Here is a 15256-nt window from a genome sequence, read left to right as displayed (position 1 = left end):
TGCTTAAATCTGCTCTGTACTGACCAAGGGTTATCATTGTTATTGTTATCCCGGAAGCCTAGTTAATTAGGGTTGGGCCATCTTTTCATTTATGTAAGGCCATTTAACCTTTAGAATAGAAATAAAACAATTGCACAACTAAAAGATCCTGTCAAAATATATACAAATAGTCTAAGGTGCAGCTTCTTTGAAAGAACAGTCTGGCACTGCCTCAAAAAGTCAAAAATAGAATTACCATCTGATCCAGCAATCCCACTTCTGGGTATATGCCCAAAAGAATTGAAAGCAGGGACTTGAAAAGATATTCGTATACCCAGTTCATAGCAGCATTATTCACAATAGCCAAAAGCAAAAAAAAAAAAAAAAAAACCCAAATGCTCAACAACAGATGAATGTGGTATATATATATACAATGGAATATTATTTAGCTTTAAAAGGGGAAGAAAATCAGACGCACTCTACATTGTGGGTGAATCTTGAGGACATTATATTAAGTGAAATAAGCCAGATACAAAAGAGCAAATACTATGTAATTCTACTTATATGAAGTACCTAGAGTAGTCAAATTCATAAATACAGAAAGCAGAATGGTGGTTGTCAGGAGCTCAGGGGAGGGGGAAATGGAGAATTATTGTTAAATTGGTACACAGTTTCAGTTTGAGACGATGAAAAAGTCCTAGAGATGGTTGGTGGTGATGGGTGCCCAACAATGAGAATGCATTTAATGCTTCTGAACCATACCTCTTAAAGGTGGTTACAATGGTAAATTTTGTCATGTGTATTTAACCACAATTATATATATATATATATTTCCCGACAGTATGAGCAAAAATATGAGCCCTTTGCTAGATAAAATGGATTGAAAAGTTCCCAGAAACAATCAATTTGTAATGGTAACTTTTAAATTGTGAAATATTTCATACCTAGAAAATAAAATGCATAGGGGAACCTGGGTGGCTCAGTCAGTTACGTGTCTGACTCTTGATTTCGGCTCAGGTCACAATCTCAGGGTCATGGGATTGAGCCCTGCATCAAGCTCTGTCCTTAGGGGAGTCTACTTGAGATTCTCTCTCCCTCTCCCTCTGCCCCTCCCCCCACTTGCTCTCTAAATAAATAAATAACATGTATATGTAACCCTACACAGTATATTTCCTTTCCATCCAGCATTGCTAGATTTACCCATAGTGATGTCTGCAGCATACTCACTGAGAACTGCGTTGTGTTCTCAATGAATTGAAGCTTTTATCATTATGACCCTCCTTATTCCTAATAATGCATTTTGCCTTGAAATCTCCTGTCTGGTATCAACATGTCTACATCAACTTTCTTTTGGTTTTATTTGCCTATTTATCCATATATCCTTTCACTTTCAGTCTTTCTGTGTCCTTAGGTCTTTTCAGATGTGCCCATAGTTGGATTTTTAAAAAATCTGGTCTGACAATTTCTACATTTTAATGGCCACGCTAAGACCATTTATTTTTATTGTGATTACTAATATACATGGATTCCTTTCTATCATGTTGTTCATCCGCTTTTCCTATGCTCTCCCCACTCCTTTCTTGTCTTCTTGTGGGTTGATCAAGTTGTTTTGTTGTTGTTGTTGTTTTTAATTCCTTTTCTCCTTTCTACTGGTTTGCTGGTTTTATTATTTTTATAGTAATTACTTTTGAAATTTTACTACGCATACTTGAATTTTTACAAAGTCTAAAATCAACCAACATCTTTGTACTCTTCTTCCTTCAAATAAAAGAACATTCAGTAAATGAGAATGGAGTACTACCAGCCTGAGGCCACTTTACCACCAATCTCAGGCCACTTTAGTTTCTTGTCTTGGGATTTCCCAACAAGGTCAGTGGTATAAATCTAAAACTTAGACCTAGTTCCTGGCAAGACTCGTGGGAGACCATCTAGCTCCCAAGAAGAAGCAACAATGTAGACACATTTCCCCCTGCCCCAGGCAGATATTTTTACTGTTTATATTGAGGATGTGTGAACCTTGGAGGGTCTCAGATTTGGGGGTGGGAGTAAGAGAGTCCTGCAGTTTAGTTGTTCACCTTTTGTGGGCCTTTGACCTGGTCTGTTTGCAACTTGCCTGATCATTTGTCTGAAAGGGTCAAGTTCCTGGCATCTACATTTGCCCCTTACTTTCTTCATTTGCTTACCAGTCTGGTTTCTGCTTTACTCGATTTATTTGGCATTTTTAAGGATTTCCCTCACTTCCTTCCAAGTTCGGCAAGGCATTCTAATCTAAAAGATGTGTTTGCCGGGATTTGTCTAACATGTAGGTGTTTTGAAGATGGGGGGCTTTTTGGATTATCTAGTCTCTTTTTTTCTACTAACAGCAGACAAAATCTTTTAATCTGCTGTTTGTATACCATCTATGGATTTTTATGTTTTCTTTCAATTTGTCCTGGAATTTTTTGAATGAAATATACAAGTTTTCTCTTTTACAATTAAAAAAGATAAAAACATGCAGATGTAAGGAGAGATATTCACCAAACGGCTGTTTAATGATCATTTTTATTTGGAAATAACCTAATATCAAATAATAGAGGATTCACAGAGTAAATTTTGCTACAACTTACTCTGCCATAAGAAGTGTGTGTGTGTGTGTGTGTGTGTGTGTGTGTAACATGGAAGATACTCATGACCCCGTTTCTATTTATACAAGCACATATATATTTACACTGAAAAAATTCTGGAAGGAGACATCCAATATTTGGGGGGTGACATCATTAAGGAATATTTTTGCTTGCTTCTTGCTGATCTCTACTTTTTAAATGAAGAAGTATTGTGTGGTTTTTATATAAAGGGCGTAATTATTTACAAGAACAAAAAGCAACGATTAGTAACCCATTCTCTAACTTTGGAATTGTGTTAACAATAGAATGCGTACACCTTGCGAGGTAGTGAACTGCCCGGTATGGAGAGTGTCAAACAGAGGCTGGGTGGCCTCCGGTCGAGGATTCCTGTCGTTTTATGATTCAAAGATTCCCAATTTATTTATTTATTTATCTTTCCCCTGCCATTAGGTCGACCAATCAATGCCTCAGACAGATAAGCAAATATGCATCCCCCCGGAGCTGCCGGAATTGCTCAAGCAATTCACCAAAGCCGCCATTCGGACCCAGCCGCAGGATCTCATCCAGTGGGCGGCGGAGTAAGTACCCTTCACCTCAGCCCCAAGTTCCCGTTGGAGGTGGAGGCGGGGCGTGGAGGAGGGGAGGTCCTCGCAAAAACCGAGGACGTTGTCATGGCTGCAGCCTGGGAGTCGGGACTGATTAGCATCAGCTTTGTTGTATTCAGCTCTCGAATTGCTTTGGTGCTTTAAAATCCATACATAAATACATCACACTGGGTGAGGGTGGGTGAGAGTGGGTGAGGGTGGGTCGCCCTTCCCGAAGCGACCCAGACTGAGCGATAGGACGCCAGAGCAATCGGCCGAGTGTCCTGGGGCGCTCAGCAGGAGTTAGAGTCCCACAACCCGGCGGCACACGCACCTGGTGCGGTCCCTGCACGCCCTCCCCGGTCCCCGCGGAAAGAAGCGCTGGGAGCCCCTCGGCAGCCCCGCCTGCCTTCCCTGGTCCGAACCGGGGCCTGGTCTCCGGTCTCACCACTAGAGGGCAGCAGCGCGCCTCGGGGAGGGGGCGCCGAGGCCGCAGGTTGGCCGGTGCGCGCTCAGTCCCAGCTGGCTCACCTCTGCGGTTGGGACACCTTCCTCCTTTTTGGGACACCTTCCTCCACTGCCGATCAAGCTCATTCTTGCCCCAACCAGAGACATACTGTAGCTTGTCTTTGGGCAAATTGTTATTTAGTGTTTTTTGAACTCATTTGCTCCCTCAACATGTAGACGTCCACGCAGTGCACATTGCACTCTGGAGAGAGAGGAGGCAACACTGAGTGCTGAGGGCAGGAGGAGCGCGGGCCGGGCTGCAAACACTGTGGCTCAAACTCAGGTGCCCCCTTTCAGGAGCGACCTCCAGAGGCTGTTCAGTGAACGAGCTTACCCAGCGAGGGCTCGCTGCTGGCCCGGCATGAAACAGCTTTGCACGGAAAGCCTCGCAGCTATGAAATTGTTTCTTAGGCACACATGCCCGCTTGAAACTGGGGATCTGGGGCTTGAGGCAGCAGCTGGGAACTAACCATACCTCCTGGATCATTTTCAGGCTAGTTTTACTGCTTAATGATGACCTCCTTAGTAGCTTTCAGCGGGAGAAGGGGAGTCAGAGATGCAGTTGAGCCTAGCTGGTGGGCTGGAGGAAGGGAGAATGTCTTCAGCAGGAGGTGTATTGAGGATGAAGCTTTTACAGATGGAAGGAAAATAAGCCAGTAGTGCTCGTAAAAAGGGACATAATGGGGTTGCTTTGCTAGTAATGAACACTGTTTAGTTTTCCATTCTAAATTTTATATATTCTCTCCAAGACTGCACTTTGGCATCGTAAGACTAATTTCTTTTGGCATACTCAGACAGACTTTGTTTTACACTTACACAATAGTTTAACCCCCCATTTTATTGTGCTGCTGTTTTATAACAAGGAAAATGACATTTCTTGCAATTGTCCCTGACATTTATGGGAGAAAACATTCCACTGTTGTAGCCTGCTTGCTCCCATTTTGTATCATGTGCTATAAATTTTTTTAGATATCCGCGAAGAATCAGTTTGTAGTTTAACTACAATGTAAAAGGAGAGCATGACCCGAGAGCACTCTCCATCTATTCAGACACGAAAAGCATTTATCAGATGGTTTTATGAGACTCACAAGCCATCAGCACTTTAGAAACTCCACAAAGTATTTCCAAGACAAAATATGTGCTTAATTCATCACAAGCAAGAATTTCCCTGCATATGTGCTGTCCATGAAGAGATCACCTCCCAGACATCAGCAGGACATAACCTTGTCCTGCGGTATGTGTGACCACACGGATTTGTAACATCTGTGAATAACCGTGGCATTGTTCATTGCAAATGAAGCTAAATAATGCACAGAGGACTAAATCCATGACTTCGACCTCATTTCCACATTCTCTCACCAACTTGGCTGAAAAATCCAAAGACATTGCTGCTGAGTATCACTCTCTACTGGGGCATTCACTTCTGTCAAATGATGTGCTATGTTCCTGTCTCTCCTATTTATGCCACTCAAGTCTCTATAGCCCGCTCCTGTTGTCACCCTGCACCCACACCTACCCCAACCCTGATCTGTCTGTGGAAATTGCTCACGCGCATGATAAAAGGTATCCAGACTGTATTTCTTCTGCCCTCCCTGCTGCTGGCCTCCAAGGGGTACCTGGAAAGCGTTGTTTTGTCCTTGTAGCTTTAGCTCTGCATTGCTCTGTGGCCCAGAGACAGGCAGTGGTTTATCCCCATTATTGTATGGCTTGACCCTAATATGGGCTTCTACAAAATTCCCTCTGTTATTCTTTTTATACTACCTGGATCTGGAGAAAAATAATGAAAAAAAATGCATTCATGAAAACTAAAGCAGAGAGGGGCAGAGCATGTGATCCAGGGACTGTTAATAACAAGGCTTTTGATGGAGACAGACCCTTCCAGATAGCATTGGTGACCCATGTGTCAACTCCTATGTCCATTCCCTGCTACAGGCAGCCCTTTTAATCTTTTTTAAAAAAGATTTATTTATTTGAGAGGGGGTGGGGGGAAGGGCAGAGGGAGAGGATATCCAAGCAGACTCCTGCCGACCGAGGAGCCCAACACCGGGCTCAATTCCAAGAGCCATGAGATCAGGACTTGAGCCGAATCCAAGAGTCGGATGCTTAACCAGCGGAGCCCCAGGTGCCCCAGCCCTTTTTATCTAATACCGATCCTGAAACAAGACTCGGTATTTTTTCCACGTTGTACTCAGAGTCCACTCCACGAAGCGTCAGTGAGCAGGCAGATTTTATTAAAATTTTTGAGGAAAGATTGAGAAGAGTTTTACTTCATACACCCCACATAAGATCGTCTCAACCCTTCCGTGGCTTGTCTTCTCACCTGAGCCTCCCTCAGTGCCCTGCCAACCTTCTCTCTCTTCCCCCTTGAAGCCCAAGCCTCGTGACCTCCAGCTGGAAACCTTTCCTAGCTCACCCCAAGAGCAACCCCCCCTCCCCTTTCTTGTACATGTCACTTTAGTGCTCTTCCAAATTTTTTCCAAGATTGCATATTACATATTACCAAGATTACATATTACCCATTTTCTAGATTACCCACTACCAGGATTACATATTACATATTACTCACTACCTAATAATCAACTTTAAGCATGTCAATAGCCATGTTACTGAAAATAAAGATTTTATGATTGAAAAATTGTTCCTCTAGGTACCAGGATTCTTCTTCCATAAAGGAAAGTGGGGGATTTAAAATAACAATGATATTTTTCTAACTCCTATTATATATATATATATATAATGCATATAATATATAATCTATGTATATGTATATTTACATATATGTATGTACATATATATTATATAATAATATGTATTTTATATAATATGATAGGAGAAACACAAATTACTGCTATATTATGTATTACATATGTATTATGTGCATATATATTATATGTCATATATATTATCTTCTGTATAATGTATAATACATACATATTCTATACCTCCTATTATATATATGTATATGTGTGTCTGTACACACACGTGTGTATATAAAACACTTAGGGGAGGAGTGACTGGGAAAAAAATCCCAGGGAATTCCATACCAAAATTTTTATTGATTATTCCTCATCCTTAGAGACAAACAAATCTTTTCACTCCCTAAGTGTTCTTTATACCTTGAATGGCAGGTAACACATTCAGACTTTTCCTGTACATAAATGAACTAAACAAAATGTCTGGCATATAGAAGCCCCTAACAAATGTTCTTTCCTCCATCCCCTTCCCTCAAGAAAAAGGGGCAGGGGTCCTCAAAGCAGCCAGAGGCCACTGGAGTGTAGGATGTTCTCCCCACCCCCTAACTTTTTTTCTTGTAGTTATTTCGGGGCTATGTCCCGTGGAGAGATTCCTCCAGTGAGAGAGTGGTCTGAGCGAGTGGCTTTGTCTAACTGGGCAGAGCTTACACCTGAGCTGTTGAAGATCCTGCATTCTCGGGTAAGGGCTCTATCACAGCATCAAGGGGGAGGTTGGGGCAATGCCGAGGCCAGGTGGCTACAGACAAAAGCCCACCACATCCCCCGGCCAGCTAGCTGGCCACTCGGTATCATAAAATCCACTAAACCATGCATTGAAAGCAAATCTTCTCTTGGAGCAATAGGAATGATACTGAATAGGCTATAAGCGGAGTTATTAGTGGGGTCATCCCAGATTTCCCTGAAGCTGGCAGAATGTCCAGGGGATCAATTCAATACTAATCCCTTCTCCCCAGAAAAGCACAAATCTACAGTCCTTTGACTGTGTCTCCCTTGTTGATCAAGACCATAATATGATGCCAATCACAGTTTGCCAATTTAGTTCCCCAGTTAAACCAGGTGCAAACATAGCCTAGCTTTTAGGGAAACTCCTGGCTCTCTTCCCTGCCACATCACTCTGGGAGCTTTCCAGTGAATGGATGAGGAAGGTCTGACTTGAGAAAGCTGTAGTTTGGCCAGTTCCCAGGAAGTATGGTTTAGCACCACCATACTCTGCTTTAAAAACCAGGACAGAGGTCTTTGGGGTGTTTGAGGACTGACAGCCACCTACCTTGCTCCCAGAGGCTTGGCATTTCACTAGAATCAGAGGGCCAGGGATGGTGCATGCTTCATGGGTGCATAGCCTTACCACATTGTTGGCCAACAACTACCCATTTGTTCCCTTTCTCCTCTTAACCACCAAGCACCTTATGCAACAGACATGGCAGAGATCTGACATATCTGGGACCAAGCAATATTAGGCATCCAGACCACAGATCCTATATTATTCTTGGAAAAGCATGAGGAGTATATGTGAAGTTTAGTGCAAAGAACTCCATAGAACCTAGAAGCAAGAGACTTAACATCTAGTTCTAATTTCACCACTAATTAGGGGTCTCAGACAAGTCCTCTGCCCCTTGGCTACATTTTCAGGTTGCCCTATCTGCCTTATAGGGCAGCCTAGGGATAAAACAGCGACAATAAAAGCATCAGAAAAAAAAAATTAAAATGTAATATAAAGATATTATTTCCCTATAATTTTGACATCTAGAGTTAAAATGATTGAATTATACCTCAGCGTGCTTAACACTACACTGAATATTTCTCTACCCTTCTCTACCCTGAATATTTCTCTACCCTTGCAGAGAGAACCGCCAGAGTCCTCCCCTGATCCCCCTCCGCCATCAGACCCCTTGCGGTGTGCTGGGTGAACGCAGGCCTTGCTGGGCAGTGTCTCTCGGGGCATTCTCTCATTCTGTCCCTCCCTGTCTGTCGTCTGTCCCCTGGCCTGCAGGTTGCTGGCAGACTGATTATCCATGCAGATGAGCTGGCCCAGATGTGGAAGGTGCTGAGTCTCCCAACAGATCTGTTTAACAGTGTGATGAATGTGGGCCACTTCACGGAGGAGATTGAGTGGCTGAAGTTTTTAGCTCTTGCTTGCAGTTCTCTTGGAGTTGTAAGTGAACTTTACTGCTTTTTGTTCCTTACGGGAAAAGCTCTGTCTGGGCCTGGAAGAGTAGTACCTCTGTACACACAGTCCATCTCCTGGGCTGAGGACGAGCATGCCCGTCTTGTCTACTTCCCTTCCTCTCTGAATTAGGTCATTCCTCTGCTCCTCAGCCAGAAGCAGGGGGGGAGGAGGAGAGAAGGGGAAACTGTCATCAGACCCTGGGGAGAATTTACTAGAATGTGGCTTCTGGATTATTTATGAATTTCAATCATTGCCCTCAGATTTATTTCCGTCACCACTCCACTCATATTCCTAAAGATACCCAAGAGCCAGCTGCAGGAGATTTGCTTATACTTGGGTTCCAGACACCTAGAAGGTAGACCAATGCAGCCTTTAAAAGAGGTGCAGCCTTACAGAAAACTACTATTTGATAAGCATAATTGGATACAAAAATCAGAGATGAGAGAGCAGGAAAGGAGAAATGAGGCTATTTCCAGACTTACAGTTACGACATCATCATGGCTGTAGGATGCTCATACAAATTCATGCCTTTTCTAAATTTGACTTGATTTACAATTGGAAGAGGAATGTTTCTGTTTTAAAGAAAAAGATACTGCACCCAGTTCATATAAAAGCTTTAGGTATCATCTTACATATGGACTCACTCTTACTGAGCACCGTTATAATAGATTAAATGAAAATGAATCAGAAACATGGTTTTTTTAAAATCCCGGAATATGCGCAAGTTTGAAAGTTAATGAGAAAATTATTGCCTCTGCCAAAAGCAAATGGTACACGAAGATAGTTTGAATCAGTCAACAAATCTAAACACCATCTTTTTCTTTCTTCTTGAATACGTGTGGATGCATATCTGACATTTTTGTTTCTGACAAAAGTTATGAGAAATATTACCTAGTTCAACTTTTCCTATGGGCTTCCCCTGCAACTTTCATTATAATCATTTCTTTAGAGACAAGGAGAGGAGAGGCCATTCATGGTTTTTTGTCTTCATTGTCCTGTATAGTAATATGATGTAATGAATAAATTGCTCTCCTCCAAAGAGGAGAGGAAAATGCAGCCTGGGCAGATGTTTTGTCTACCAGCACTACCACACTTCTGTGGAAATAGCCCCAAAGACTGAGGGAAGTCCAGGAGGAAAAATTAAAAATGGACACATTTTCTTAAATTCTCATAGGATCACAAATTTACTCACACTACACGCAGAGATGGCTGGGGTGGGGAGGTGGGAACGTACTTTATCTGTAGTTAATTCTGATCTTCCTGATTGATCTACCCTACCCACAGAGGGTTGAGTAGGAAAATAAGTAGATTCAATTCAATCTAGGAATTTTAGTCTGATGCAGTACCGGAAACAGCTTTGAGGTAAATGCCCAGTCTCTCAGAGTTTTCCACACGACTCCACTCTTCAAGATGGCAGCGGAGTGTGTAAGAGGGAAATGGTGACTCCAGAACCACAGAGCCATCAAGCAAAGGGTTTCCCACATCTCTTGGTCCTTGGAAATGCATGGGAATAAATATTGTCTGTGTGGTCCCAGCTGCTTGCAGCCTAAGTCCTGGGTCTCTTCTCTCTCACAGCACGATGTCCATGCCCAACCCCCCACACCCCGGCTGCCAGCTCATCGCCATTCTGGCAGGTTCTGAGGGCCTCCCTGAACCCTTTCAGGTTGCCCTCATCTGCTCCCTTGCTCCAGTCGTCTCCTGCACAAACCCTCACCACCTTGTGAGATGTGTGAGTCCTCTCCTTGTCCATATACCTCACAGTAACAAAAAGTGACTACGGAATACTAAATTCCACTCCTCCCTCTGCTGAGCTCACAGGGCAGCTGCTAGGTTTACTTTGGTATGTCTGCCTCCCCCACTGGGGAGGGGAAACCATGAGGTGAATTGCATCTTTCTACCTCCCTTCCAAAACGAGGAGGTTGGATTAGATGTTTCATAAAGTTCTTTCATCTCTAACATTCTGTGATTCTATTCTGCCTTCTCTACTTCCACTGAGACACCCTCAGGTCTGCTTTGGATAACAGTGAGGTCCTGAGGTATCTGACTATGCCCCTCATCATCCCAACATCATAGAACACCCAGAGGTGAAGTCAGCCTGAAGGGCTAATCTGTAAATAGAGGATGCCCTGTGAATCCAGGAACCAGGCCCATTATACCCATCTGTTTCATGTTGGACTATTGCTGGGAACTTCATGTGGAGGTATGAGGGTGTCAACATCTGGTGGAGGCTTTGCAGTCTAGTTAAACCATATATCCTTAGAGCGCCTGGGTGGCTCAGTCGGTTAAGCATCTGTCTTCGGCTCGGGTCGTGGTCCCAGGGTCCTGGGATTGAGCCCCACATTGGGCTCCCTGCTCAGCAGGGAGCCTGCTTCTCCCTCTCCCTCTGCTGCTCCCCTTGCTCGTGCTCTCTCTCTCTCAAATAAATGAATAAAATCTTTTTAAAAACCCCATATATCCTTAGAGGCAAGCCCAGGAATTTCTCCTTCCTTTGCCAATTCACCAGCCAGCCATGATCTCCGTGCCATTTAGAAAAACCAGTTCCCTCCTTTCGTCAAATGGCAGGGACTTTCTTGAGCTCTCCCAGTCTACACCCAGGATTCAAAAGACTGTGGCATGCAGACCTGGATTCCTCTTCCCTCTCAGCACTCCTTCCTCTAGACTAGCTTATATTCCCTCCTGCTCCACTGGGACTGATTATAGAAAAGGAAGATTGTGTTCACTGGAAGGAAGGACATGTTTTTTAGCAAATAAGTCACTTTCTGAGCCTTTCACCTCTGGGTTTGTGAGTCTCAGAACATGCTTACAGGCTCTCTTTATCAAGTGGATCCCCATCTGACCAAAAAATCTTGTGCAACAAAATGCAGATCCTTGTTTACTTTAGATTTATTTAAGTTTTCCAAAAAGCTCTAGTCCAGAGAATTCTTTATCTAGTCATCCATGTATAAAATATTTTAAAATATATTTTTTTAAAGATTTATTTATTTGAGAGAGAGAGAATGAGAGACAGAGAGCATGAGAGGGAGGAGGGTCAGAGGGAGAAGCAGACTCCCTGCCAAGCAGGGAGCCCGATGCGGGACTCGATCCTGGGACTCCAGGATCATGACCTGAGCCGAAGGCAGTCGCTCAACCAACTGAGCCACCCCAGGCGCCCAATATTTTAAAATATTTTAAAATTTTATGAGGACGATAGAACTTAAAGGTTTGTGTTTGAATGATTAACAAAAGATACTGTTTAGAGTAGAAAACACCTGTATTACCTTGTAGGGCTGCCGGAACAAAGTACCCCAGACTGGATGGCTTAAACAACAGAAATTTATTTTCTCACAGTCCTGGAGGCTGGAAGTCTGAGATTAAGGTGTCTGAGGCCATTGCGCTTGGCTTGTAAATGGCCATTGTCTCCTTGTTTCTGTCTTTTTTTTTTTTTTTAAGAATTATTTATTTATTTGAGAAAGAGTGTGAGTGAGTGTGGGGAGGGGTAGAGGGAGAGAGAGAGAGAAACTTTAGGAGACTCTTTGCTGAGCTCTGAGCTCAACAGGGGGCTTGAGCACAAGACCCTGAGATCATGACCTGAGCAGAAACCAGGAGTCAGACACTTAACTGACTGAGCCACCCAGGCGCCCCTCCCCGTTTCTTCACATGGCTGTCCCTCTGGGGATGTGTGTATCTGGTGTTTCTACATCCTAATCTCCTCTTCTTACAAGGACAGCAGTCCTATTGGTTTAGGGCCCACTCCAATGACTTAAACTTAATTACCTCTTCAATGGCCCTATCTTCAAATATAATCACATTCTGAGGTACTGGGGCTAGGGCTTCGGCATATGAATTTTGGGTGAACACAGTTCAGCCCTGAACAGCACCCCAATCTGGATGAGCCTGCAGGAAGAGAACAGCAGAGCAAAGGCAGTAGGGGATTTTGTTAAGAAAAGGAGCAGAGAGGATGAGCTGTGAGTGGAGATGACAGAGTTCATTGCACACATGCGTGCAGATCTCCCCAAACCCCCTGTCACGCTGACCTCACGTCACGCTCGTGCCCCTCCATCACCCTCCTCCCTGGAAATGCCCGGCACACGGGCACAGTGCTACACAGCAGTTTACATGTGAGGACTCCCAAGGGCAGAGAAGGGTCAATGAAAGGGGCCCGCTGCAAGCCCCAAATCTCTTTGACATACTGTGGTTCACCATTTTAAAATTCACGTACACTGAGGATTCCATCTCATAAAGTAGCAATGTTTATCAATGTAAAGAAACAAAATTTGAATACTAAATCAAGTGAAGTTAATAATGCAAACAATGTTTAAATCATTTGTCATCAGGTAAAACCGTCTCTCTAGGAAGATGGCCAAGTTGATTCAGCATCCTCCTATACCTGCTGATACATCCCCACTTACAGCCCTGGGTAACACACACCAGTTAAAGGAGCATCCTGTAGACACTCACTCTGTTCAGGGGGAGGAAGGGAACAGAAGAGCTCACAGCAACTGCAGAGGAAGAACAATGCTGGCCGGCCTTCCGGGGAGATACAGCAGCTGCCTTTTCCCTCACCCAGGCACACCCAGCTCACCCCTCAGGACTCATTTTTCACTGATCCCTGGAAGGTGTTTAAGGATAATCTGCACATCATCTGTTTTGGTCAGCTACCCTGGTAGACATGCTGACCTATGTTTGCTAATTCAGAACTAAACAATCCTGTCTTCAAATCACTTCTTTCCTTTACCCCCGTCATTTCACTTGTGAAATGTATATAAAGAATAGGTTTACATGAAAGGCACAAGTGAGTAACACCTAATTCTGAACATGATCTTTTAATGTTGAAGTTTCATTGTAAGGAGGACTTGCTCCTGTACCATAAACCTCTGGCATCCATCATCTCCTAGTTCTTCCCCAGCAACAACCAAGTGAATGTTATGTCATATAAAATACTAGGTGTTCGGATTAGATGGAGCTACATGTTTCAGAAGAACTGGTTTTAATGTTCAGCATCACTTTTCCTGTAGCTGGGATTCCTGTCTTCCCAGGGCCTGACCCTTCTCCTCCCTCCTTCCCCCTACTGTGGCATTGCTCCAAGCACCGCTGGAGCGTATGAGCTAGACTAATTACCTCAACTCTTCAGAGGTAAGATTGGAGAGCAATAAGAAGAAGAAATAATTTTAATTTTTTAGAATGTAAAATCAAATTCTCCTTTAGCGAGGTCATTCTGATGAAAGTAATAAATATCTTAAAGTATTCAGCAATTCATAAACTTAATTCCTTGAGAGTATCCCTCCAACAAAGAGAGGAAAGGAAAAAAAGAAAGACACCCAGTACATCAATATTTTTTCGATGGAATTAAATGATGTTTGGGTGTAAAAAATTCAAGCTTTCCAGAATATTACATCATTCCCATTTCATTTTATGAGAGCAATATTTTTGTTTTCTTTCTTGTATCTAAACTGATCTTAGTGGGGGTGCCTGGGTGGCTCAGTCTGTTAAGCCTCTGCCTTCTGCTCAGGTCATGATCTCGGGGTCGTGGGATCGAGCCCCACCTGTGCTCCCTGCTCAGAAGGGAGTCTGCTTCTCCCTCTCCCTCTGCCCCCCCAACCCCTGCTCCTGTGTATGGGCACACACGCTCTCTCTCTTTCTCTCAGATAAATAAATAAAATCTTTAAACGGATCTTAGGAATTTAGTTTGGAATAGTGACCTTCTCATTATATCTTATGACTTTATAGACCATTGCCAAAACTCTCAAGATAGTGTGCGAAGTGTTATCATCTGACCATGACAGTGGACCTCCCCGGATCCCATTTAGCACCTTCCAGTTTCTCTACACATATATTGCCGAGGTGGACGGGGAAATCTCTGCCTCTCATGTCAGCCGAATGCTGAACTACATTGAACAGGAAGTGTAAGTAAAATGTTACCCATCAGAGGGGAAAAAATACGGGGAAAACAAACCTAGCAGGCCATGATACAGTGAGGTTACTACATTATACTGCTCTGGGGACAGAAAAGTGTTGTGAAGAACAAGAACTAAGGACCCAAAAGAGAAGGGGAAAGGGCAGGGAAGAACGGTGTAGGACAGTGATGAGTTGGAAACCCTACTTCTCAGGCTGCCGCCTGAAAATACCCAGTCACAAACTCAGGGGCCGGACCCAGGCATCTGCGTCTTAGCAGGCTCTTCAGGTGACTGACTCACGCTCAGGTTCACCTCGTAGGGGAGGAGTGGAGGAGGAGAAGCAGGCTGCCAAGAGGTCAGAGAAAAAGAAGGCGATGAGGGCAGGAGCCACACAATTCATCTGGAGTGAGACAGTTAATATACTGTCTTTTTTTTTTTAATTTTTTTTATTCTTATGTTAATCCCCATACATTACATCATTAGTTTTAGATGAAGTGTTCCATGATTCATTGTTTAATATACTGTCTTTTTAAGGATTGATTTTTCAATGAACTAACCCCAGATATATGTTTTTCCCAAACAGAATTGGTCCTGATGGTTTAATCAAAGTCAGTGACTTTACCCAAAACCCCAGGGTTCGGCTGGAGTAAAAACACAGTTTTGGCCATTTTAAAAGAAGATAACAGAGATGATTGTGCTTCGGAATGACTGAACCCCACATACCATCTAATGTCAGTTTTCTTGTACAACTGGTCCACACTAATAAACAATTAGGCAAACATATGAACTC

At 43.4% G+C, this 15256-nt stretch overlaps 1 protein-coding gene across 1 annotated transcript; it reads left to right on the top strand.

Moving 5' to 3' along the window:
- Nucleotides 1–3037: 3037 nt before the first annotated feature.
- Nucleotides 3038–15256, top strand: ROPN1 (rhophilin associated tail protein 1). Its single transcript, XM_021692567.1, has 5 exons — nucleotides 3038–3160; nucleotides 6988–7105; nucleotides 8417–8578; nucleotides 14300–14475; nucleotides 15050–15256. Exons 1-5 carry the CDS (start codon nucleotides 3045–3047, stop codon nucleotides 15114–15116), a joined length of 639 nt encoding a protein of 212 aa, XP_021548242.1. The 5' UTR covers nucleotides 3038–3044; the 3' UTR covers nucleotides 15117–15256.

This window comes from Neomonachus schauinslandi, chromosome 1, assembly GCF_002201575.2.
Source record: "Neomonachus schauinslandi chromosome 1, ASM220157v2, whole genome shotgun sequence".
Lineage (NCBI taxonomy): Eukaryota > Metazoa > Chordata > Mammalia > Carnivora > Phocidae > Neomonachus > Neomonachus schauinslandi.
Note: the sequence above shows the minus strand (reverse complement) of the source record. Positions and strands in the feature narration are given on the sequence as shown.

What these genes read in the sequence shown, in the direction of transcription:
- ROPN1 (XM_021692567.1), top strand. Translation starts at nt 3,045, where the DNA reads ATGCCTCAGACAGATAAGCAAATATGCATCCCCCCGGAGCTGCCGGAA. An exon ending in TGAAGATCCTGCATTCTCGG is followed by an intron (nt 7,106 to 8,416) that starts GTAAGGGCTCTA and finishes CCTGGCCTGCAG; the next exon opens with GTTGCTGGCAGACTGATTAT. An exon ending in AACTACATTGAACAGGAAGT is followed by an intron (nt 14,476 to 15,049) that starts GTAAGTAAAATG and finishes TTTCCCAAACAG; the next exon opens with AATTGGTCCTGATGGTTTAA.